The 25,110-nt window shown below is 46.2% G+C and overlaps 1 protein-coding gene and 1 pseudogene across 2 annotated transcripts; one reads left to right on the top strand and one right to left on the bottom strand.

Annotated features, from left to right (window-relative positions):
• The first annotated feature begins 7,405 nt into the window (after window positions 1–7,405).
• Window positions 7,406–22,494, top strand: GPR75 (G protein-coupled receptor 75). Its single transcript, XM_084829237.1, has 2 exons — window positions 7,406–10,339; window positions 11,808–22,494. The coding sequence occupies exon 2, from the start codon at window positions 11,894–11,896 to the stop codon at window positions 13,538–13,540; it is 1,647 nt and encodes a 548-aa protein (XP_084685363.1). The 5' UTR covers window positions 7,406–10,339; window positions 11,808–11,893; the 3' UTR covers window positions 13,541–22,494.
• LOC146360259 (toll-like receptor 2) lies at window positions 18,568–24,074 on the bottom strand (annotated as a pseudogene). The gene has a single exon (XR_014786149.1). The product of XR_014786149.1 is annotated as a toll-like receptor 2 (transcript).
• Window positions 24,075–25,110: the final 1,036 nt, after the last annotated feature.

The raw sequence follows: 25,110 nt of genomic DNA, 5'->3' as shown, positions 1-25,110 counted from the left end.
GCTGAAGCCTAGCTTGTAGGATTTTGAGCATCACCTTGCTGGCATGTGAAATGAGCGCAATTGTGCAGTAGTTTGAACACTCTTTGGCGTTGCCCTTCTTTGGAATTGGAATGTAAACTGACCTTTTCCAGTCTTGTGGCCACTGTTGAGTGTTCCAGATTTGTTGGCATATTGAATGCAGCACTTTAACAGCATCATTTTTTAGGATTTTAAATAGCTCAGCTGGAATATTGTCATCTCCACTAACTTTGTTGTTACTAATGCTTCCTAAGGCCCACTTGACTTCACTCTCGAGGATGTCCGGCTCAAGTTCAGTGACCGCACTCTCATGGCTATCAGGGACATTCAGATCTTTCCTGTATAGTTCTTCTGTGTATTCTTTCCACCTCTTCTTAATCTCATCTGCTTCTGTTAGGTCCCTGCCTTCTTTGTCCTTTATCATGCCCGTCTTTGCACAAAACGTTCCCTTGAGATCTCCAATTTTCTTGAAGAGATCTCTAGTCTTTCCCATTCTGTTGTTTTCCTTGATTTCTTTGCATTGTTCATTTAAGAAGGCCTTCTTGTCTCTCCTTGCTATTCTCTGGAACTCTGCATTCAGTTGGATATATCTTCCCCTTTCTCCCTTGCTTTTCGCTTCCCTTCTTTCGTGAGCTACTTGTAAAGCCTCATCAGACAGCCACTTGGCTTTCTTGCATTTCTTTTTCTTTGGGATGGATTTCGTTGCTGCCTCCTGAACAATGTGACGGACCTCCGTCCATAGTTCCTCAGGCACTCTGTCTATCAGGTCTAATCCCTGAAATCTGTTCCTCACCTCCACTGTATATTCATCAGGGATATGATTTAGGTCATACCTGAATGGTTTAGTGGTTTTCCCTACGTTCTTCAATTTAAGATGAAATTTTGCAAGAAGCAGCTCATGATCTGAGCCACAGTCAGCTCCAGGTCTTGTTTTTACTGACTGTATGGAGCTTCTCCATCTTTGGCTGCAAAGGACATAATCAATCTGATTTCGATATTGACCATCTGGTGATGTCCATGTGTAGAGTCGCCTCTTGTGCTGTTGGAAAAGAGTGTTTGCTATGATCAGCGTGTTCTCTTGGCAAAACTCTGTTAGCTTTTGTCCTGCTTCATTTTGTACACCAAGGCCATGCCTGCCTGTTATCCCGGTGATTTCTTGACTTCCTGCTTTAGCATTCCAATCCCCTATGATGAAGAGGACATCTTTTTTTGGTGTTAGTTCTAGAAGGTGTTGTAGGTCTTCATAGAACCAATCAACCTCAGCTTCTTCGGCATCAGTGGTTGGGACATAGACCTGAATTACTGTGATGTTGAATGGTTTGCCTTGGATTCGTACTGAGATCATTCTATCGTTTTTAAGATTGTACCCCAGTACTGCTTTTCCCACCCTTTTGTTGACTATGAGTGCTACTCCATTTCTTCTAAGGGATTCTTGGTAGATATGATGGTCTCCTGAATTAAATTCGCCCATGCCTGTCCATTTTAGTTCGCTGCTTCCCAAGATGTCGATGTTCAATCTTGCCATCTCATGTTTGACCACCTCCAGCTTATCTTGATTCATTGATCTGACATTCCAGGTTCCTAAACAATATTGTTCTTTACAGCACTGGATTTTCTTTTCACCACCAGACACATCCACAGCTGAGAGTCGGCCAATGAAGTTTTTCCAGGTGGTTTGTGGAGGATACCTAAGTAGCTCACTGACAAGTTTGCGAGATAAAATCCCTTGTGTCCGTTTCAATGTAGACGCCATATTAACAGAGTCTGATGTACAATCTGCAGTTGCTTGTCCATCGATGAGGGATATTTTTCAGTTTGTGTATAGAGGACGTGGACAGGATTCTTGAATCAGTGAGGTCGTACATTTGCATGCTTGACCCTTCACCATTCTGGCTTGTAAAGGCAGCCAGAGGTAGACTGGCTGATTAGGTAGTAGAAACTGTCAACTCCTCTTTATGTGACAGTTCCATTCTGCCTAAAAACAGCAGTAGTTTGTTCTCTGTATCTTTGGATCCCCATTTTAAATAATTATAAGGGACTGTAAAACATCTCATTTTTTGGTAAGCTGCTCGAGTGAGTAATGCAACTGAGCTCCAAGAATTCCTGGATGAAACCGATTACATAGAGCCAGTGTGGTGTAGTGGCAAGAGTGTTGGAGTGGGAGCTGGGAGATCTGGGTTCTAGTCCCCACTTGGCCATGGAAGCTCACTGGGTGACTTTGGGCCAGTCACACACTCTCAGCCCAACCTACCTCACAGGGTTGTTGTTGTGAGGATAAAATGGAGAGGAGGAGGATAATGTAAGCCGCCTTGGGTGCCTTGCAAGAGGAAATAAGGTGGGATATAAATGCAATAATAAATAAATAAATAGATCCATTTCAGTCTGGCTTCAGGCCTGGTTTTGGAATGGAAATGGCCTTTGTCACTCTAGCAGATGATCTTTGCCTGGAGCTATACAGGATGAGTGTGTCCCTGTTTGTTCTCCTGGACCTCTCAGTGGTTTTCAGTAATATCAGCAATTGCTTATTTTTGGGCTGCCTTGTTGGAATGGGATTGCAGGGGTGGTTTGCAGTGCCTCCAGCTCTTTGAGAGTAGGTTTCCGACGGTGGTGCTGAGGGACTTGTGGTCTACATGAAACTACTGGGAGAGATCATCTGGAGATGCAGAGTGGGTTTTCATCAGTATGCTGATGATACTTACACTATATCTCCTTTATATTATATTGTGGAGAGGCCATGGAGGTTCTGACCTTCATCCAGTCAGTGATGGGCTAGATGAAGGTGGGTAAACTGATGCTATTGGTCAGGATGCCCTCTGGTCCAGAGACAGACTATCTTCCTGTTCTGGATGGTGTAGTGCTCACCTTGTCTCAGGTTTGTAGCTTGGGAGTTCGCCTGGCCCTGGCCCTAGATGCTTAGGTGTCAGTTGCGGCCTGGCATGCTTTTGCCCAGTTTTTGCCCAGCACCAGCTGAGTCTATTACTGGTACTTTCAGACCTTTCCATAGCCCTACATGCATAAGTTACATCTCAACTGGACTACTGTAATGTGCTCTGTTTGGGGTACCCCTGAAACCAACTCAGTAAATTCAACTAGTGCAGAATGCTGCTGCTAAAATTTTGACTGGGTCAAAGTGCTGGGATCATGCAACGCCTTTATTGTATCAGCTGTACTGGCTCACAGTTCGCTTCGGAGTGCAATTCAAGTTTCTGGTTATCACCATTAAAGTCCTAAACCAGCAAGGTTATCAAAAAGCTATCAGACCTTTTCCCCAGTGAACTGGTCATGGCATCCTACTGTTCTGCCTCTACTAATAGGGAGTGATTCCTGTGGGTTACTAGGGTGTGAGCCTGTAGCAGTCGTGTCTATAACAATTTGCACGTTCATTTTAAATATGGCAAAATCAACGCACTTAGGCTGCCCCCCCCCCAGTGGATTTTTTGTAGCTTTTTGGATTGGACTTACTGTTAACTCCCAACACATGTCTAGATCACAGCTATCCTCCTTCAGCTCCCTTTTAAGAAGAGAGTATCTACTCTTCCCCTTCATGGATCACTGCCTTGTTGTGGCGAAGGGGCTTGCGTAACTCAGTGAAGCCATAAGCGATGCCGTGCAGGGCCACCCAAGACGGACAGGTCATGGCAGAGAGTTCTGACAAAATGTGGTCCACTGGAGAAGGAAATGGCAACCCACTCCAGTATTCTTGCCAAGAAAACCCCATGGAACGTATCACAAGGCTAAAAGAGATGACGCCGGAAGATGAGCCCCTCAGGTCGGAAGGTGTCCAATATGCTACTGGGGAAGAGCAGAGGGTATTTCCAAGTAGCGCCAGAAAGAGTGAAGCGGCTGGGCCAAAGCCGAAAGGACACTCAGCTGTGGATGTGTCTGGCGGTGAAAAGAAAATCCGATGCTGTAAAGAACAATATTGTTTAGGAACCTGGAATGTCAGATCAATGAATCAAGGTAAGCTGGAGGTGGTCAAACATGAGATGGCAAGATTGAACATCGACATCTTGGGAATCAGCGAACTAAAATGGACAGGCATGGGCGAATTTAATTCAGGTGACCATCATATCTACTATTGTGGGCAAGAATCCCTTAGAAGAAATGGAGTAGCACTCATAGTCAACAAAAGGGTGGGAAAAGCAGTACTGGGGTACAATCTTAAAAATGATAGAATGATCTCAGTACGAATCCAAGGCAAACCATTCAACATCACAGTAATTCAAGTCTATGCCCCAACCACTGAGGCCGAAGAAGCTGAGGTTGATCGGTTCTATGAAGACCTACAACACCTTCTAGAACTAACACCAAAAAAAGATGTCCTCTTCATCATAGGGGATTGGAATGCTAAAGCAGGAAGTCAAGAAATCACCGGGATAACAGGCAGGCATGGCCTTGGTGTACAAAATGAAGCAGGACAAAAGCTAATAGAGTTTTGCCAAGAGAACATGCTGATCATAGCAAACACTCTTTTCCAACAGCACAAAGTTTTCCAACAGCTACTGGGAAAACCATAGCTTTGATTATACGGACCTTTGTCGGCAAGGTGATGTCTCTGCTTCTGACTATGCTGTCTAGGTTTGCCATACCTTTCCTCCCAAGGAGCAAGCGTCTTTTAATTTCATGGCTACAGTCACCGTCTGCGGTGATCTTGGAGCCCAAGAAAATAAAATCTGTCACTGCTTCCATTTCTTCCCCTTCTATATGTCAGGAAGTGATGGGGCCAGATGCCATGATCTGAGGTTTTTTAATGCTGAGTTTCAAACCAGCTTTTGCACTCTCCTCTTTCATTCTCAACAAGAGGCTCTTTAGATCCTCTTTGCTTTCTGCCATTAGGGTGGTATCATCTGTGTATCTGAGGTTGTTGATAATTCTCCCGGCAATCTTAATTCCGACCTGTGATTCATCCAACCTGGTGTTTTTCATGATGTACTCTGCATATAAGTTAAATAAGCAGGGCGACAATATGCAACCTTGTCGTACTCCTTTCCCAATTTTGAACCAATCGGTTGTTCCATGTCCGGTTCTTACTGTTGCTTCTTGACACTCGTACAGGTTTCTCAGGAGACAGGTAAGGTGGTCTGGTACTCCCATCTCTTTAAGAATTTGCCACAGTTTGTTGTGATCCACACAATCAAAGGGTTTAGTGTAGTCAATGAAGCAGAAATAGATGTTTTTCTGGAGTTCTCTTGCTTTCTCCATGATCCAGCAAATGTTGGCGATATGATCTCTAGTTCCTCTGCCTCTTCGAAACCCAGCTTGTACTTCCGGTAGTTCTCGGTTCGCATACTGCTGAAGCCTAGCTTGTAGGATTTTGAGCATAACCTTGCTGGCATGTGAAATGAGCACAATTATACGGTACTTTGAACACTCTTTGGCATTGCCGTTCTTTGGAATTGGAATGTAAACTGAACCTTTCCAGTCTTGTGGCCACTGTTGAGTGTTCCAAATTTGTTGGCATATTGAGTGCAGCACTTTAACAGCATCATCTTTTAGGATTTTAAATAGCTCTGCTGGAATACTGTCATCTCTGCTAGCTTTGTTGTTAGTAATGCTTCCTAAGGCCCACTTGACTTCACTCTTGGGGATGTCCGGCTCAAGTTCAGTGACTGCACTATCATGGCTATCAGGGACATTCAGATCTTTCCTGTATAGTTCTTCTGTGTATTCTTTCCACCTCTTCTTAATCTCATCTGCTTCTGTTAGGTCCCTGCCTTCTTTGTCCTTTATCATGCCCGTCTTTGCACAAAACGTTCCCTTGAGATCTCCAATTTTCTTGAAGAGATCTCTAGTCTTTCCCATTCTGTTGTTTTCCTCGATTTCTTTGCATTGTTCATTTAAGAAGGCCTTCTTGTCTCTCCTTGCTATTCTCTGGAACTCTGCATTCACTTGGCTATATCTTCCCCTTTCTCCCTTGCTTTTCGCTTCTCTTCTTTCCTCAGCTACTTGTAAAGCCTCATCAGACAGCCACTTTGCTTTCTTGCATTTCTTTTTCTTTGGGATGGATTGAGTTGCTGCCTCCTGAACAATGTTACGGACCTCCATCCATAGTTCCTCAGGCACTCTGTCTATCAGGTCTAATCCCTGAAATCTGTTCCTCACCTCCACTGTATATTCATAAGGGATATGATTTAGGTCATACCTGAACGGTTTAGTGGTTTTCCCTACGTTCTTCAATTTAAGCTGAAACTTTGCAACAAGAAGCTCATGATCCGAGCCACAGTCAGCTCCAGGTCTTGTTTTTACTGACTGTATAGAGCGTCTCCATCTTTGGCTGCAAAGGACATAATCAATCTGATTTCGATATTGACCATCTGGTGATGTCCATGTGTAGAGTCGCCTCTTGTGCTGTTGGAAAAGAGTGTTTGCTATGATCAGCGTGTTCTCTTGGCCAAACTCTATTAGCCTTTGTCCTGCTTCATTTTGTACACCAAGGCCATGCCTGCCTGTTATCCCAGTGATTTCTTGACTTCCTATTTTGGCATTCCAATCTCCTATGATGAAGAGGACATCTTTTAGGTCTTAAGCCAGCCCAAATGACCTCCTGTTCATTCTACTGAGTCCTCTGCCCCCAAATCCTTCCCTAATGGCACCACCACCTTCATCTGCAGGTGGCAGTGTGCTTTAAGGAATTTCATGGGTTCCAGTTAGGGATGGCGGAGAATTTCTCCCCGAAACTTCATTTCTCCCCGAGAAATCCTCCGCCCCCCCGCCCCCCGCCCCCCCCCGGGACGGGACTTACCTTCCCTGAATGTCCCTCCCGGCGGCGGGTCCGGCTGGCGGTTCGTCCGGTGTTCGAGCGGGGCGGGAGCGGCAGCCGGTCTTTCGACCGGCTGCCGCCCCCGCCATTGCAATGAAAGAAAAAAAAAACAACCCACGTCCCCTGATAGGCTACGTGACGATTCACGTAGCCTATCACGGCAAGATTTGCAAAGTCAGCCGTGATAGGCTACGTGAATCGTCACGTAGCCTATCACGGGTGACTTTTAAAAAAAAAAACGCATACGCGAATGGCGGCCCCCATAGGGAGCCGCCATTCCCCTTCCTTATTTGGTCGCTGTAGTCTATGTCAATGTTTACGTAGACTATGGCGAAAATAAGGGCAACGCAAATCGCGTTGCCCTTATTTTCGCCGTAGTCTACGTAAACATTTACGTAGACTACAGCAACTAAATAAGGAACGCGAATGGCAGCTCCCTATGGGGGCCGCCATTCGTGTACCCGCTTTTTTTTTTAAAGTTACCCGTGATAGGCTACGTGACGATTCACGTAGCCTATCACGGCTGACTTTCCAGATCTAGCCGTGATAGGCTACGTGAATCGTCACGTAGCCTATCAGGGGACGTTGTTGTTTTTTTTTTTTACTTTCGTGTTCGCGGCCGGGCGAGGCGGGAAGCCTCCCCCCCGGCCTGAATTTCGGCCGAGCGAGGCGGGAAGCCTCCCCCCCCGGCCTGAACTTCGCGGGGGGAGCAGCGAAGCGCTCCCCCCCACCGCGAACAAGCTGCGAGAAAAGGTAAGTGACTTTCGTCCACCCCTAGTTCCAGTCCCCTTTTCTAAGGGTGTGTTTTCTTTGCCGCTTGTAATCATGCAGCCAGTTTAGGAATTTGGGGAAGATGCTTGCTGCTATAATCCCCCCTCATCAGATCTAAGGAACTGTCTTCCTCCTGACCAAATTTTTTCTCTTTATGGCAGCACAAATGATTGTGTGTTCATCTGGTTTTTCATGACATCGTATATGATTGAGGAGCTGATGGGTGAGTGAAAGACAACGTATGCAGCTGTTGCTATGACACAAGAACGCAAATCATGCGTGACTCACTCAGAGGAACTTAAAAAAATTAAATCAAGGCCACAGACAAACTATAACTGGAAGAGTGCCACTCCTCTGCCCTGAAAAACATCAGCTACCATCTGTATGAGGGTCTGATTCCAGATTTCACATCTCCCCCCGCCTCTGTCTTAAAAAACAAAACAAGAAAAGATATATCTGCCCTTCTCCTGCTTCCAGGGAATTCACCGCTTTTCAAAATGTTCTCAACATGATGAAATGACAAAGGAGACTGGGCTTGAGATCAGGGATTCAGGCTTGAACATCTTTAAATTAAATACCACCAAACTTGGCCATAGACTGTGAAGAACTGTCTTTCTTGGAGAGGGATGCGCATGTTTGTTTTAAAGGAGCAGATGGGAAAGCAGCATCCAGGAAATACATGCAGGATTGCTGTCCACACATCAGGTGTGTTTCATTCTTGTGCCATGCACCTGCATTGCAGATGACTAGCTATGCACTGTATGGTTGTGTCCTTTTCAGCTAAAATGGAATGTGAGGTTTGGCTGATGTGAAGAGGGGAACTGTGCCTCCATATGAGGCAAGGAAATCATGTAGCTGTGTGCAAGATTATGCATGTTTAAAACATCTTAATTCTCAACAAAGGATAACTGCCTGAGGGATACCTCCTCCCTCCTTGTACTGGCTTCTGGAGCAGTGTGTGTTGGGACAGGTTTAGGGCTGCAGTTCTATACACACACTTACCAGGGAGTAAATTTCACTAAATTAAGTGGGACCTCTGAGTGGACAGCTAGAGGATTGCTCTGTTCTCTCACATTCGATTTTGTTGTACTTATTACAGGATAGCTGCCTGCCTGCAACTCAAACTAGTTAAGCAACGTCTATCCAGTCACGTCAATTTCAGTGCCTTGGGATGCATGGGATATGAGCACTCATGCATGTGTATACGCATATACTAACAACTTCATAAGGCATCTCTCCAAAATACCCCCCAGAAGGAGGCAGGGAACAAACACAATATATGGGCTGTGCTTTTCCATGGGCAGGTAGCAGAAAATGGAACCATTCCTGATAAAAACAGGGACACCTGGAGTGTGGAGCTTTATCTGGCCGGGTGTAGTGTGCGTACTTGTGTAAATTAGGGGTGGGCAGACCTCAGGCTTGCAGGATCTACTTTATTATGGTGGTGGTGTTTTTTTAGTCGAACCCTGAGATCCACCATCCAGAGGCTGATGCAGAAGAGAATTTCCAGAGGATGAGATGGCTAGATAGCATCACCGATGCAATGAATATGAACTTGAGCACGCTCCGGGAGAGAGCGCAGGACAGGAAGGCCTGGCGTGCTATGGTCTGTGGGGTCACGAGGGGTCGGACACGACTTAATGACTGAACAATAAGCAGTGTTAAGTCTATTGCAGCAAGAACAACAAAGAGTTCTGTGGCACTTTAAAGCCTAACGCGTTTATTCTGGTATACACTTTTGTGGACAGTTGGTTAGTTTAAGGTGCCACAAGACTGTTGTTTTTATTTAAAATTAAAGAATTCTGAGCCCAAGAATTTGTGTTGAGTACTGGGGCCGAATGAAGCTCACAGCCCTTCCACACACAAATCAACTCGTGAGTAGGCCAAGATTTCTTCACTTCGCATGGGGGGCGGGGGGCAGAGGGGACAAGTAGTTTTGAAGCAGCTATTGGTCGGAGCCATGGTCTGATAGCACACGAGGCAGCCACTTTGCCGAAGCTAAGCAGACCGGGTCTGGCCAGCGCTTGGAGGAGAGACATCTGAGAATCCCATGAAACCACCTTGAGTTCCATGGTGGAAAAAAGGGGGGATATAAAGGTGCTAGAATACAAAATATACGTTCAACAACTGGGAGTCCAAAACCCGCGCCGACCTACTGCGAATCGTCGAGTGGTGGTCTCCAGGTAGACCTACCTCCTGCCCACCCCGACGCAGAGCCACCTGAGGGGAGATTGTGCTGTTGCAGCAGGGGCGTGCGGCTTCTCCCGTGACCGCTGCGCCAGCTGTTCCTGCGTGAATGTGCCACTGCTGTGCTGCGCTGTGCGGCGCGTGCAGCTCTGTTCAGTCACGCACGCGAACGCTCGCCAAGGGGGCGGCGGGAAGGCAGGGGAGAGGGTGGTCCGTTGCGCAGGGAGGGGAGGAGGGCGGCGGCGGCGGGCTGCGTGAGGTAAAAGGTGTCCCTGGAACGAGAGGGTCCGTCGAGCCGGCCGGCCCGCTGCGCCGCGCGCCCTCCAGCGCCGGGCAGCCGCCAGCAAGCGCGCGCCGCCAGCCGGCGCGTGGGGCGCCAGCGCGTGCGGGGTTTGGCGCGCCGCCCCCCCCCCCCGGCCACCAGCGCGGGAGGGAGGCAGCGGCAGCCAGCCGGGTCGAGCCGCTCCTGCCCGCCGGCGATGACTTCAGCCTCCGCCGGCCGCAGCCACCCCCGGAGCTCCGCACAGCCCGGCCGGGGATGCTCCCCGCGCGGGCGCACGAGGCGAGCGGTGCCCGCTGCTTCCACGCAGCAGCCAGCGCTTGGTAAGGGAGAGGCGACCTGGGCTGGTCGGTCGGGGGTCGCGGGGTGGACGGCGGTGCTCGGCCCCCACCTGCCCCGCTGCCCTGCGCGCGCCGTGGCCTGGGCGGGCGGAGAGGGCCTCGGCCTCTCCGCCGCCGGCCCAGCGCGCACCTGCGTCCTGCTGGGCTGGGCAGGGCAGATTCTCAAGCCCCGCCGAACTCTTAGGCCCAGCGCTTGGCTTTCCTCTCTTAAGGGCGCTGGAGAGCCTTGCAGTGGCTGGCGGCAGCTAGCTCAGCCTCCCCCAACTTGGTGCCCTCCAGATGTGTTGGACTACAACTCCCAGTATGCTGGGTGGGTGCTCATGTAGCCCAACACATCTGGAGGGCACCAGGTTGGGGAAGGCAGAGCTAGCTGCTTTGCTCTTTCTCACTGTGAGGGGAGGCGACTGTAGTGGCTGCCTGGGCACAGATTTCCATCTTTTGACTCATTACGTGTGTGTGTGGGGGGGGTGGTGGTGGTGGTGGTGGTGAGGGACATCTCCCCCCCCCCCATTGCATCTACATTACTGGCCCGGACCCATTGTGTCTGGAGTTGGTTAACTCTCTGGAGCACTGAGTGGGGGAGAGGCCTTGAAGGGTTCCTTCCCTTTGTGGTAGGGTATTCTTTCAGCTGGGCATGCCATCACCAAACACTACTTAGCTGCCTTTAGCTAACATGCAGAAGATAAGAAACTGCCTTATGCCACTTGTTAGCTAGAGGTGCCAGGAACTGAACCCAGAACCTTCTGGCATGTGGTTCCTTCCTGCCCAAGAAAGAATTAGGCAAGAGTCAATTGTAGGGTTATGGTATGAGTCATTATGGTACGAGCCGTCTGTAGGGTTAAAAATGTTTTGCCAGTTGGTTTGGTCTCAAGTGATGAAGGAAAACATGGCATGTGGCAGTTAAAGAAAATGTATGTGAACTATTTCCCAGTGCTTTGTGGCAACACATCCAGTTTCTGTCTGGTATGTGTGTGTATGTTTAAAGAGAGCCAAATCCATTTTCAGTGTTACCAGCTTCGGACCCTAAGATATCTCCTGTTTAAGGGCTAGTTTGCAGCAAGAGAGTGGGTTTCCTTTTCACCAGGGGTGCACAACTTGTGTTCCTCCAGATGTTTTGGCCTACAGTACCATCACCCTTCACCATTGGCTATGCTGGTTAGGACTGGTGGGAGTTATAGGCCAAGTCCAATGTGAGTAGGGCTAAGCACCTTGGAGAGCTCCTTTAGAGTTCTGGCTGAAACCCGACGTGGATGTACCGCCCCACTGATATTGGAGCCACCAGCCTCCACTGGCCAAATCTGGAAGAACACAAGTTGCCCACCTCTTCTAGTCTTCACCGTCTAACGCAGCTATTAATGATACTCCGGAGAGACCTTTAAGGCCAGATATTAGCCATCCTAACGCCCACTGACTTATTTTTGGGTTGGGGGGGTTATGCTTGTACAAACAGGCTTCACCCACCATGGAACCCAAGCTTCTGATGTGAGGTGCTCGATTCCAAGGTGCTGAGGCAGCAGAGCACTGCTTCCTGTGAGGATGAACCTGACAGAGTGGGCTGAGGCGAAGTGGACGGATCGCTCCAATTCCTCGGTGCAGCTGCCTCCACCCTCTTGGGGCAACAATGACACCTTTTCCTTCCAAGGGGATCTCCAGGAGATAATCCACACAGCCACCCTGGTCACATGTACCTTTCTGCTGGCGGTCATCTTCTGCTTGGGTTCCTATGGCAACCTCATTGTCTTCTTGTCTTTCTTTGACCCGGCCTTCCGGAAGTTCAGGACCAACTTTGATTTCATGATCCTCAACCTCTCCTTCTGTGACCTCTTCATCTGTGGAGTGACTGCCCCCATGTTCACCTTTGCTCTCTTCTTGGATTCTGCAACTGGTATCCCCGATGCTTTCTGCTTCACCTTCCACCTTACCAGCTCTGGCTTCATCATTATGTCCCTCAAGACCGTGGCTGTTATAGCCCTTCACCGGCTACGCATGGTGTTAGGGAAGCAGCCCAATCGGACCGCCTCTTTCCCTTGCACTCTCTTGCTCACCGTGCTCATGTGGGCCACAAGCTTCACTCTGGCCACACTGGCCACCTTGAGGACCCATAAATCCCGTCTCTGCCTTCCCATCTCCAGCCTGGTCAGTGGCGAGGGGAAGATTATCCCTTACTTGTACGTCATCGACTTCATTTGCTGTGTGACGGTGGTTTCGGTCTCTTACATCATGATAGCCCAGGCCTTGAGGAAAAATGCCCAAGTGCGGAAATGCCCTCCTGTCATTACAGTTGACGCCTCCAGGCCTCAACCATTCATTGGCCCGCTTGCTGCTGCTGGGTGTGCCGAGGGGGTACAGTGCGCTGTACCAGCTCTGTACAGAAACCAAAACTACAACAAGCTGCAGCACATCCAAACCCATGCGTACACAAAGAACCTTAGCCAGCTGTCTGCGCCTGCAGCCAGCAGATTCCAGCTGGTGTCCACAGTAAACTTGTCCACAGCCAAGGACTCTAAAGCTGTGGTGACATGCATTGTAATTGTCCTTTCTGTTTTAGTTTGCTGCCTCCCATTGGGCATTTCCTTGGTACAGGATGTTTTGTCCAGGAACAGTGGTTTTATCCTCTATCAGTTTGAACTGTGTGGATTTACACTCATTTTTTTCAAGTCTGGCTTAAACCCTTTTATATATTCCCGTAACAGTGCCGGGTTAAGGAGGAGGGTCCTTTGGTGCCTCCAGTACGTAGCCCTGGTCTTTTTCTGCTGCAAGCAGAAAACCCGGCTCCGAGCCGTGGGCAAAGGGAGCCTGGAGGCCAACAGAAACAAGTCGTCCCATCATGAGACCAACTCCGCTTATATGCTCTCTCCAAAGCCTCAGAAAAAGTTTGTGGACCAAGCTTGTGGCCCTAGTCACTCTAAAGAAAGTGTGCTGAGCCCTAAGGCTTCTGTTGGCCATCAGCATTATGGAGGCCAGAGTAGTTCCACCCCCATGAACACCCGCATTGAACCCTATTATAGCATCTACAACAGTTGCCCTTCCCAGGAAGTGAGCACGCCCAACAGCTTGCGGCCAACAAACTCTCCCTTTGGGTATGCAAAATCGTACGTGGCCATGCATTATCACACAACAAATGACCTAGTGCGGGATTATGACAGTACTTCTGCTAAGCAGATCCCAGTTCCCTCAGTGTAGCTGGTGGGAGCTGAGTATAGTCTCGTGTTCTACCCTATTGGTGACCAACCTTTTCTGGCAAGAATGCCATGAATTGTCCAAAGTAGGATATAGTGCTGCTCTCACATGTCTGAGTATTCATGCTTGGAGGTGGTTCTGCCTTTAGTCTGCTGTGCAGGCAGGAGCCTACATGAGAGAGTCAGATAGGGTATGGTCCACAAGCAGGCTTCCAAGGTCTCCTGCTTCTGTTTGGATATGCTGCTTGTGGTACTTTTGTTGCCGATTGGCAACCCTTGTCCTTCCATCTCACTTGTCTGTTTCTCCTTTTTAAAGATTTCTTGTTACTAGTCCATAGTAGTCATTAAACACCAGAAGTAATTTTTTTTTCCTGAACTCCAGCATATGATTTTTAATCTGCCTTTTGTCGAAACAGCTGCCAACCCCAAATCTGTATAATGCTCTGTCATTTTATTTATTTTATTTATTTATTTATTGCATTTATATCCCGCCTTTTTTCCTCCAAGGAACTGAACTGAATCGGATATTATTTTATGGTTTCTATGGTATTTTCTTGAAAGTACACAGTTTTAGCATTAGCAAAGAAGGTCACCCTTTAAATATTTCTACTCTGAATTGTATATATTATTGATTTAATGCAGAACATTTTTTTTAAAAAAACTGCTGGTAATGTATGTTTAATTGCGTGGGTCGTAAAGCATGTGCAGTGGCAACTCCCCTGCGCCGCCAACCAGGACTGGGACCAGTGTTGAGGCGCCCTTGGCAAAGTGCCATTTGGGGGGGGTACATATGTGGGCTACCCTCTGCCCTGAACTTCTATTTAACTTTAAAAACTATCTTTTCCCCCAGTACATTCTGAGGCAAAAAAAGGCTGCTGCCACTCAATTTTTTAAAATTGTCACACAATTTTTTGTGGCAGTGGCCATGTTTCCCCCCTCACCTTGCCCTGGAATGACTCAGTGTTTGAGGCATTGGGAGGGACACCAAGATGGCAGCTGCCAGTGGTTCAGCACTGAAGCACCAGAAAAGAAAAGAGAAAAAGGTAAATAATTATTTTTAAAAAAAAATTAAAAGGGGAACCAGGGTAGTTGTCAGCAGAATGCCTCCTCAGGCAGTTCTGTGTAAGAATACAAGGTGCTGAAGCTTCCTTTGCCCCCAACAGTTAGATACTCCGCCAGGAGCACGGGTTATTTAGAGTGTCGTTTTGCTGTGTCTTGAAATAATTTTGAATGCAATGTGAACTGGGAGGTACTCTTCTAGAGGAAACAAATGGTTTCACAGAACTATAGACTTGCATGGTTGTTCAGGAACTGAAACTGAGCTTATGCAATCCCTTGTATTCAAACAGGATCTACTTTCTATACCAGCTTTGTAAATAAATCCTCTAAAGTTACTAGTCCAAAACATTTTTGTATTATTAGCCAGTGTATCTAAACTATGTGTTAAGGCAATTGTAATGCACATGAATGGCATGAAAGAAAAGCATGCTTCCAGTTTAAAAGACTTTGTCCGGGAGAGAGCGCAGGACAGGAAGGCCTGGTGTGCTATGGTCCATGGGGTCACGAAGAGTTGGACACGACTTAACGACTGAACAACAAACACCAGGAGGTGATTGTTTTGCTTGCCACAGGCAACCAAGAAAATGGATACCTAAAAGTCTGTTTTATACCTTCCCCTTACACCTCCTAACAGAGGAGTTGTAATGAGCCAGATATAGCAGTGTCATCAAAGGCAAGAGGAAAAAGGAAGTGGACTCGTGTCAGAGGAACCTGCTGGGAAGGGAATTTTTTTAATGGATAACCCAGATGAGCTCAAGTAAGTCTGCTGTACTGTACAATGCGTGATAAGGAGGGGTTGAATACTAATCAAACTTGGGATTTATACAGCTATTTGGTGTGTTCAAAGCCCTTCACATACACGATTTCAGTAATTTTCTCAACAACCTTGTAAGGTAAGTCAGAATTATTACTCCCATGTTGTAGTTTAGAAGGCTGAGAGGGAGAGTGGAATACTAAGATCACCTAATTCCTTCATGGTGGAGTTGAGATATGAACCAGGGGTTTCTTAGTTCCTAGCTCAGTCTCTTTAGTCAATAGGTTATATTAGCTAATATGGTGACTGGTTAGTAGGACTCAAGCTGAAGTGGGGTGGGAAGGTGTTTTATGTGGAAAAATTGCCTCTGCAAAATGAGCCAGCTCCTGTTCTAGCTATTATTTTATGGGGTGGGTGGGGCTGTGAAACTGGATGAAAATCTTCTCCCATTCAGAATGAAGCCTGGAAGTGTTGCCCTTACTCTGATTTGGCTTTGTGATGCCATCTCGCAGTCTGATTGGCCAAGTGTCATCACACTTGCTACACGATCCCTGATTGGCTGAGTCATGTAGTCAGCAAGAAGAATCAACAAACAACAGAGCAAAAATAGTCCTTAACAAAATGTACCAACCACAAATGCCAGAGTTAAGGAAAATGTATACCTCAGCCAGTGCTGAGTTTGATTTGTTAGGTTTTGTTTTGTAGTTCTTTTAGGCCACTGAAGAAACTGGCTGTTGAAACGTGTTTGGCCTATTATGCTATTATTTTAGGTTCCAAACATTCAGGTTTAATTTTTTATATTGATATATTTGTTGTTGCTGTATTGTTATAACATTTGTATTCATTTGTATTACAGAATACTATTTGGAGGTATCTATTTTCCTTAACTTTGGCTTTTGCTGGTGTCAGCAAAAACAACCATGTTTGTGTGTGCGTGTGCGTGCAGGGGGTATTGTGGTATAGCAGCTGGCAAAAGGAGCAGTGAACAGGAGCCAGATGATGCCAAAAAAAGGTGAAGGCTACAACTCAGCCTTTCTGTGAATGGAAGGGACTCCAATCCAGCAGAGGCTCCTGTTTGCAGAATGTTGGGGGGGGGGGGAGTTTGCTTCAGTTTCAACCTACAGCCCCAGCTCCACCACTCATGCTGTTGTGGAGGGACCCCCAACTCTCTGGAGCAAATATTTGGAGAGCGCAGTGTGTGTGTGTGTGTGTGTGTGTGTCTGGGGGGTGGGGTTGTAGGGGGAAAAGGTGAATTGGTGAAAATGTCCTCCCCCTCTCCCACCAGTGGGACTAACCTATGAGCTGAGTTGCACTCATGGGAACTCAAGAATCAAGCAAAGGGTTTATTGGGGGGGGGGTATCCTTTTCAGACGACGTTTTGGGCATCCTGAAACTCCTTTTTTCCAGCTAAACATGTTTGCCCATGTAAATTCTGCTCATCCCTATCAGTTAGGGGTCATCCCAGGCTCATACAAAGAAATGTCAGAACAGTAGCAGGCCTAGAAATATACAGTGCAGGAGGAGGGATCATTGTATGTCAATGTGCAACCCCCAAAGTCTAATTGTTTAATGTATTAAATAATTTTAATAATGATTCAAAATAAGTGAGAAGTGCTTGTCACTCATCCAGAGTCTTGGCACTTGTTGGCCAGAGTATTGGAACGTGAGAGTCAATTTACTTCTTATTGACATAGGGTTGAAAACCCCAAATACGGTTTTTCTTATATGTTTGTAAATAAAAGGGTTAGACATTTTCAATACAAAAACTGAATATTTAGAAAAGGTGCATGAGATAGCCCCAAAGTTCATCCTCATAGCAGCCCTCAAGGAGGACTGAGGTACATCTAATGCAGGGGTGAGGAACCGGTGGCCCCCAGATGCTGTTTGAGTCCCATGAGACCTAGCCAGCAAGGCCAGTGGTCACAGATGATGGCAGCTGTTGTCCAAAAACATTTGGGGCATGTAGTTGCTTGGAGGCTTCAGCCTAGGCTGGCCTTTTGCCTACCTTCCTGCCAGTGTGAATTGTTGCTGAGGTATGTGAAGTGCTTGAACTCTTGGGAAAAGAGCTATATAAAATGCAGAAGTATTATAATTAATCTGTAGTTGCAGTAGTGGGTAAAGCAAACAATGGTAGCTTTGGCCTCAGTTTGCCCAGACAAACTGTATGATGCTGTTGTGCGCATGCATCTGACAAATATCTTATACAGAGTCAAGATTATTGGTCCATCTAGTGCAGTACTGTCTACTCCAGCCTTCCCCAACCTGGCGCCCTCCAGATGTCTTGGACTTCAACTCCCATCTGCCCCAGCCAGCATGGGGAATGGTTAGGAATGCTGGGAGTTGTGTCCAAAAGTTGGGTAAGGTTGATCTACTATGACTAACAGAGACTCTTCAGTCTTGGGCAAGGGTCTTTTCAAGCCCCACTACCTAAAATATTTAGTTGAATTGGGGATACTGGTGACTGAACCCGGAACCATCAGCATGCAAAGCATGTGTTCTACTGCTCAGCTATGGCCCTTCTTCCTTGGAAGCTTTGCACTCACTGCTGTAAGTTTTGCCAGCCTGTTTTTATATCTCCTCTTCAGTGTGTTAAACCCCACATTATCTGTTAACAAGACAGATCTTTTTATATCTCCCCACACTGGTTACCTGTTAACAAGGCTGCAGGTGAGAGGTATGGCCAACGGTCAGGAATGCTGCAAAGTACACTCCTGTGCATAAAATGTGGCCGATGCATACAAAACTGATATGCTGGGAAAGAGGGGCTAGCCTAGAAATGTCCCTGTGACATGCTATTTCTGTATATACAGGGAGTGTTCTATGTGGCAGAGGATTCCAGCCCCACCCCAGCTGAAACGGTACAGCCCAGCGATGCAACCTCATCATGCGGGATTCTGTTTATCTGTTTAAGGTCTAGCTACACTGAGGGACGTCACACACATGCAGTTTCAAACCTTTGTGCAAATGACAAAACTGAACAGTTTTTCTTTTAATTCTACAATAACAGTTGAGATTTCAAGGGTCCAGTTTCTACATTAGAGTCCACTTTCTGTTCTTGTACAGGCTCCTTGCAAAAGCAGGTACCCCTTGCTGTTACATGATTATAAGTGTCTTTGCAATAACTGTCTCATATTTGCTGATCCTCTTTATTGTTTGAGCATTGGTATTTGTAAGGTACCTTTTTAGGGAAATATAAAGAACTGATTTTGACTGGTTAATAGTAGGCACTGTGAAACCCAACGTAGGCATAATTGAACATACAAATGATTCTCGTGCAGTATCTTAGTACTGAAAGTATATCCCTTCATGTTTGCTAATACATTTTGCCTTTGTAATTTTCTAATTCCCAAAATATTACTGGAATAACAGGGTACTGCTGGCCCTTGTGTTTATTAGGTATTTTTGTTTTGTTTTTAATTCTCATATGCTTTGGGATTATAAAGGGATATACAAGTATTGATAAACTTCTCCCCCGCATCTTTGACAGATCATACTTCATGTATTCTCCTATAATAAAAGGGTCAGTTGTTCTGTGTTGTTTCAACCTCCCCCTCTTGTGTTTTGTGTGTGTGTGTGTGTGTGTGTGTGTGTTTTAATGTGATGGTTCCACTAAAATAGCATTGGGATCAAACTGAGTGAATAGGGGAAATGAAACACTACATGCCCCAAGTACTGGGGATCTAAATGACCCAAATATGGTGAAAACTGTAATTTCATCACATCAGAAGTACTAATGTTTATACAGTAGTTATGATAAGACATAATCATTCAGTTTTGACAAATTAAGGGTGCAGTCCTGTTGAGATGGGTGGCTGCCTCCAAACTTGGAGGTGACCACCTATCCAGTGCAGGGCAGGAGAAGCACAGAGGGGATCGTTCCCTCCGCAGTTCTCCTGCCCTGCATTTTTGGCTAGACAGCTGATTGTGGCTGTCTAGCCGTGGGAGGGCGGAGCAGAGGAGAAGGCTGCTGTACGACATACTGGATGTGTCGTACAGGCATTTCCGCCCACCCTAGAACGCCCCCCAGACACGCCCCTTTTCGGCGGCTCCTCTTGTGAGTGCGGAGGACGGAGCTGTTCTGCGCTGGCTCCGAGGCAGCGCGGAAGCGCGGGGAAGTCAGTTCTCCCGGAACTGACCACGGAGCGCAGGCTCTGAAGTCGGTTCCCGAAAAACCAGATTGTCTGTGGCCATCTAGCTGCTGTCCAGTGGATATAGGATTGCTCCCTAAGATGTATTAATCTATTTTTAAACATTATATACTGCCTTTCAACCATGTTTCCAGAGCAGTTTACATTCAATAAAATACAAAATAAACAGTAAAAAAGGAAAAGAAGCAGTCAGTAAACCAATCAGACCTTAAAAGGCTGAGAGAATAATGTTTTTGCCTGCTGCTGAAGGATAACAATGTTGTCCCAGGTGGGCACCTCTGGAGAGGGAATTCCTGTAGGAATTAATACTGGTAGTAATGACAGATAGCATCCGTTGACTATGACAATATTATGGTCTTATTTAGCACCAATGTTTGGCCTCCATTTGGGAATTGCTTTTGCAAGCATAGGAGGGATAAGCCTTCATGTAAGATACATTTATTGGACCACAGTGACATTAAATTGCATAGTGATACAAACTGCTACTGGGTAGTTGTGTATGTGAAGCCCTCCGACGTGTGATGAAAATTCACAGTGGTAGGACATTTGCAGGCAGAAGCCTCACTTTTGCCAAGGGTTAGAAATGAATTTCCTGAACTGACTTGTGTTCACTTGCACATGGGAATAATTACATTTGAAGCCCTGCATTGCACCGCCTGGGTGGATTTCACATGACCATTTAAATGGCGAAAAGGCAACACAAATTAACTACTTCAGTGACCTTGGCAGGTTAACCCAGTCTTTGGAATGTGTATGTCCTGAAAATGGCCCACTACCACCTGGTGCAATCCAGCTTCCAGAGTTTTTACAAGTGTGTCTCTCATTATTATTCTGACTTAAGACACACACTAGGCTATTCCTCATCCCATTGTTCTCCTGTATGTTTGTTTATTGGTCATTTCTACACCCAGGTTTCTTCCAAGGAACATAAGAAGAGCCCTGCTGGATCAGAGCAGGGGTCCATCTAGTCCAGCATTCTGTTCACACAGTGGCCAACCAGCTGTCAAACGGGAACCCACAAGCAGGGCATCAGCGCAATAGCACCCTCCCACCCATGTTCCCCAGCAACTGGTGTACATAGGCTCACTGCCTCTGTGAGCACATAGCCATCAGGACTAGTAGCCGTTGATAGTCTTTTCCTCCAGGAAGTTGTCCAACCCCCTTTTAAAGCCAACCAAATTGGTAGCCATCACTGCTTCCTGTAGTAGCAAATTCCATAGTTTAACTCTGCGCTGTGTGAGGAAGTACTTCCTTTTATCTATCCTGAATCTCTACCAATCAGCTTCATGGGATGACCCTGGGTTCTAGTATTGTGAGAGGGAGAAAAATGTCTCCCTATCCACACGTTCCACCCCATGTATAATTTTGTAGACCCCTATCATGTCTACCCTTACCCTCCTTTTTCCAAGCTAAACAATCCCAGCTGTTGTAACCTTCTCTCATAGGGGCGATGCTCCAGCCCCCTTGATCATTTCAGTTGCCCATTTCTGTACTTTTTCCAGCTCTACAATATCCCCTTTTAGGTGTGGTTACCAGAACTGTACACAGTATTCCAAGTGTGGTTGCACCATAGATTTGTATAGGGGCAGTATGATATTGGCAGTTTTAGTCTCAATTCCTTTTCTAATGATACCTAGCATGGAGTTTGCCTTTTTTACAACGGCCACACACTGGGTTGACATCTTCATTGAGCTGTTCACCACAACCCCAAGAACGCTTTCCTGGTTGGTCACCACTAGCTCATATCCCATCAGGCTATACTTGAAGTTGGGATTTTTTGCCCCAATGGGAATCACTTAACACTTGTTTACATTGAAACACATTTGCTATTTAGATGCCCATTCTCCCAGTTTGGAGAGATCCTTTCAGAGCTCTTCACAATCTCTTTTTGTTTAAACCACCCTAAATAATTTGGTGTCATCCACAAACTTGGCCACTTCACTGCTCACTCCTAATTCCAGATCATTTATGAACAGATTGACTTGGGGCAACATATACGGAGTTACCCTATTTTATTTTATCCTATTTCAACCCTGTGAAATAGGTTAGCCTGAGGAAGTGTGACTGGTGTAAGACCAGCCAGTGAACTTTGTAGCAGAGGGGTGGGTGGGACTTGAACCCAGATTTCATTTTGTCCAAACCCCACTACTCTTCCAACTACGCATTTTCATAGGCCCAAATCGCAACCTGTTAATTGAAGAACAAAACTGCGCTGAATAAGAAAATGAAAGTAGAACATAAAAACAGCCTGAGGGTAGAGTCCTTCGCTCCAACCCAATATAGTAATAAAAATAAACCCATTGCTACAGGATTTAATGCTCTTCTATACAAAATACAGAACACTCCCATGTGAGGACTGCAAGTTCTAGCCTAGCCTTCTCCCTGCCAAGCCTGCTTTTTATGTTTGATGGAGAAGCATTATCGCACGCGAGTTCCAACCCACCCACCCAACACACTTTCTGAAAACTGAAATGGGGCTGCCCAGAAACAGTTTTCACCATCTTGTCTGCTGTTTATGAGAACTAGGCATTAATGAAGCTTTCTCCAACCTGGTGTCTTCCATGTGTTGGAGTATCCAGGGATGCTGGGAGTTGTAATCCAAAACGTCTGGAGGATACCAGATTGGAGAAGGCTGCCTTAATGTGTGAAAACTTATCTGCTAGCTCTCCAGAACACCTTTAAGAATGATTTATGCTAGTTCAAGGCAAGGGTCCATCACTGTGTGTTCAAACAGATGCTCTTGGGCACAAGCAAAGCATAAGAGCAGTAGCTTTGCCCTGTTGTTAGTCCTCAGCATCTGCTTATCAGAGATACTGCTTCTGAACATGGAGGTTTCTCTTAAGCAGTGACGGTAACTAATTTTTTTATAGAAACTCTTAAAAAGTGCATCATAGTGTCACGGCCTTAGCCCTGGAGGAGTCATGATCACACATGCTTTCACTTAAGGGAAGAGTATGTTCCTTCCAGTCCTAGTTAAGCCACATGACTCAGCTGCTTCTACTGGCAAAAGAGTTACAGGAATATAGGAATGTAAAAGCATGCATGTAAAACATCTTAGGTGTCCCCACCAAATAGGTATAAACTTATAAATTGGTCCACAGTGGAACAGCTCAAAGGGCCCAGGGGTCAGATTTGGAGAGCCAGTGTGGTGCAGTAGCTAGAGTACTGGACTGAGAGTTGGGAGATCTGGGTTCTAGTCGCCACTTGGCCATGGAAACTCACTGGGTGAATTTGGGCCAGTCACAGACTCTCAGCTGAGAGGGTTGTTGTGAGGATAAAATGGAGGATTATGTACACCACCTTGGGTTCCTTAAGGAGAAAAAAAGGTGGGATATAAATGAATGAATGAATCTACCATTGATTTAGTATGGTGTTTCCAGGAAAGACCTAGTCTTCCAGAACAGTTTTGGCTACTGGCAAGAATCTGCTCAATGTTACTGTTGTAATAAATATCGAAACAGTTAACTATTACTTGACAGTATTTGATCAGTACAAAAAGAAGTCCAGAGCCAACTTCTCAGCAAGCAGCACCCTATACATGTTCATGAGCTTCATTCACATAGTTTCAATTTCACATGCATCTCATCTGTTTCCTGGTGCAACTCATTTTCTTCTGCTGACACCACTATTGGTAGCTTTCAGCACGGCAGTCAACTGGTGCCAGAAGAACTTTTGTGTTTCTCTGGGCTCCATTTCGAGCAAGTTTTCCTTTTCAACAGCCTTTTAAGCTTGCTTATTTTTTGTGGGATGCTATTGGGTGGGAGGTCTTCCAGCAAAATCATGAGTCTTGGTTTTCATTAACGACCCAATGTTCAGCAAAGTACAGTTCATATTGGCACCAGCAACCGTTGACAAAGCTGGGTAGCAGCACAAAAAGAACTTTATGGCTGTTCTCGACGCAATATAAAATGTTCCCAAGAACTGGGTGCCCTGACATGAAATCTCTTTCATGGTAACATAATTTAAACCCATTGGTTTCCAGGTTTTCCAGCTGGGTCTCTCTAGTCCAGGGTGTATTGTTTCACTCTATGAAATGAAGGTGTTGTAGTTTGTGCTCTGGACTCTTCTCAGTTTCTTCTTAGCCATGCACCAGTACCAACCCACCTTAATATCACAGGCCATCAAAACACCAGCATATGAGTGTTACAATGGACATAAAAAAAATGTCCACACAATCTGTAATTCCCATTTGAAGGCCAATGTTGTTAGCTTGCTGTTTTCAACCAAAAGACCTGTATTTGAGGTGGAAAGCTGCACAAAAGCTTCTCAGCCACTTATCTGCAGATGTGGACTAGCAAGACCACAAACTGATAAAGACAAAATGTTTTCCTTGGATGGATAAAATTTTCAGGTTTGTCAAACGCCCAAACATCTCTTTCATGATGATAGTAATGGTGTTGATGCTTATGTCCAAAGCAAGCAAAGACTCCAGGAGAGACCATGGTTGCAAAAGAGATTTGGTTCACTGACAAATTCAGATATTTCAGTTCTGGCAGATATTCTCCTGTGTGATCCAGCAGCTTTGTAATTAAGTTATAGGTCACATCAAGGCTGGTGAGGGAAAGATCTGTCCAGTTTCAAATGTATTAAGGTTTCCAGAAACATTAAGGGGTTCCAATTTTTGCTGTGCCTCATGGAAAGGAAATCCGTGTATTTTATTTTTACTAATATCAAATTATTTTAATGAGATCATATTTGGGAGATCCTTTATTTTTTTGAATTTTAAACACTTTTTTTTTTTAACACTTTGAAGGATGAAGGGCAAAGGGAACAAGCTCAACCCCCTTCCCTTGGTTTTGGGCCCAAGATAAACTTCTGTGATGACTTAAGCAGGGGTGGGCAACTTGTGGCCCTCCAGATGTTTTAGCCTACAACTCCCATCAATCCTAGCCAGCCTAGCCAATGGTGAGGCATGATAGGAGCTGTGGCCCCCAGATGCTTGTCCACCCCTGGCTTAAGGGCAAAAGGAAACTTGTACACTTCACATGCCCCACCTCCCATGGCGGAGGCTGGTGACTGCAGCTCCTTTGCTCCAGCAGAGGGGTTGCTGCACGTCTCTCAGGATAGCCAGTGCAGCACCTTCTCTGCTTGAGCTGGGTATCTCCCAGTTGGAGCAGAGGGGCAGCAATGCCCCATGCTAACAGATCCATGGAAGCCCCTCTGCTGGGTGCTTCCTGGCATAACCAGAAGGACCGCAGCAGGTGTCCCCAGAGCTGGCTCCATAGAGGCAGGAAGTATGCCGAGTTCATGTGCGTAACAGAAGGTCTGTTTGCATTGCCCGTTCTCCCTTTCTCTGCAACTGTTTGTGCATCCCCCCACGCTTGCCACTTTAGATGTGTGGTGGGGAGGGCAAAGCCCATGCTTTTCTGTCAAGCAAAAGTTTATCACAGTATGCCAAATATCTGAACTACGCCAAAGAAACCTGCAGCAGCCAGGTTAGAAGGCCAGGAATTTAAATAACCAAAGTCACTTAAATGGATAGAAGTGGCCATTTACTTGTGTTACCAAAAGACTGCAGGTAGAAGATGGTCTGTTTTATTCTCATCCCCCTTCAAGGGAAGGGAGCAATCCTTTTCCATGAAGAGCGACAGTTTCTCAATCCAAGCAGACACT

This window comes from Heloderma suspectum, chromosome 1 (assembly GCF_057233095.1).
Source record: "Heloderma suspectum isolate Gila_16-S chromosome 1, 16-S_ref, whole genome shotgun sequence".
Classification (NCBI taxonomy): Eukaryota; Metazoa; Chordata; class Lepidosauria; order Squamata; family Helodermatidae; genus Heloderma; species Heloderma suspectum.
Note: the sequence above shows the minus strand (reverse complement) of the source record. Positions and strands in the feature narration are given on the sequence as shown.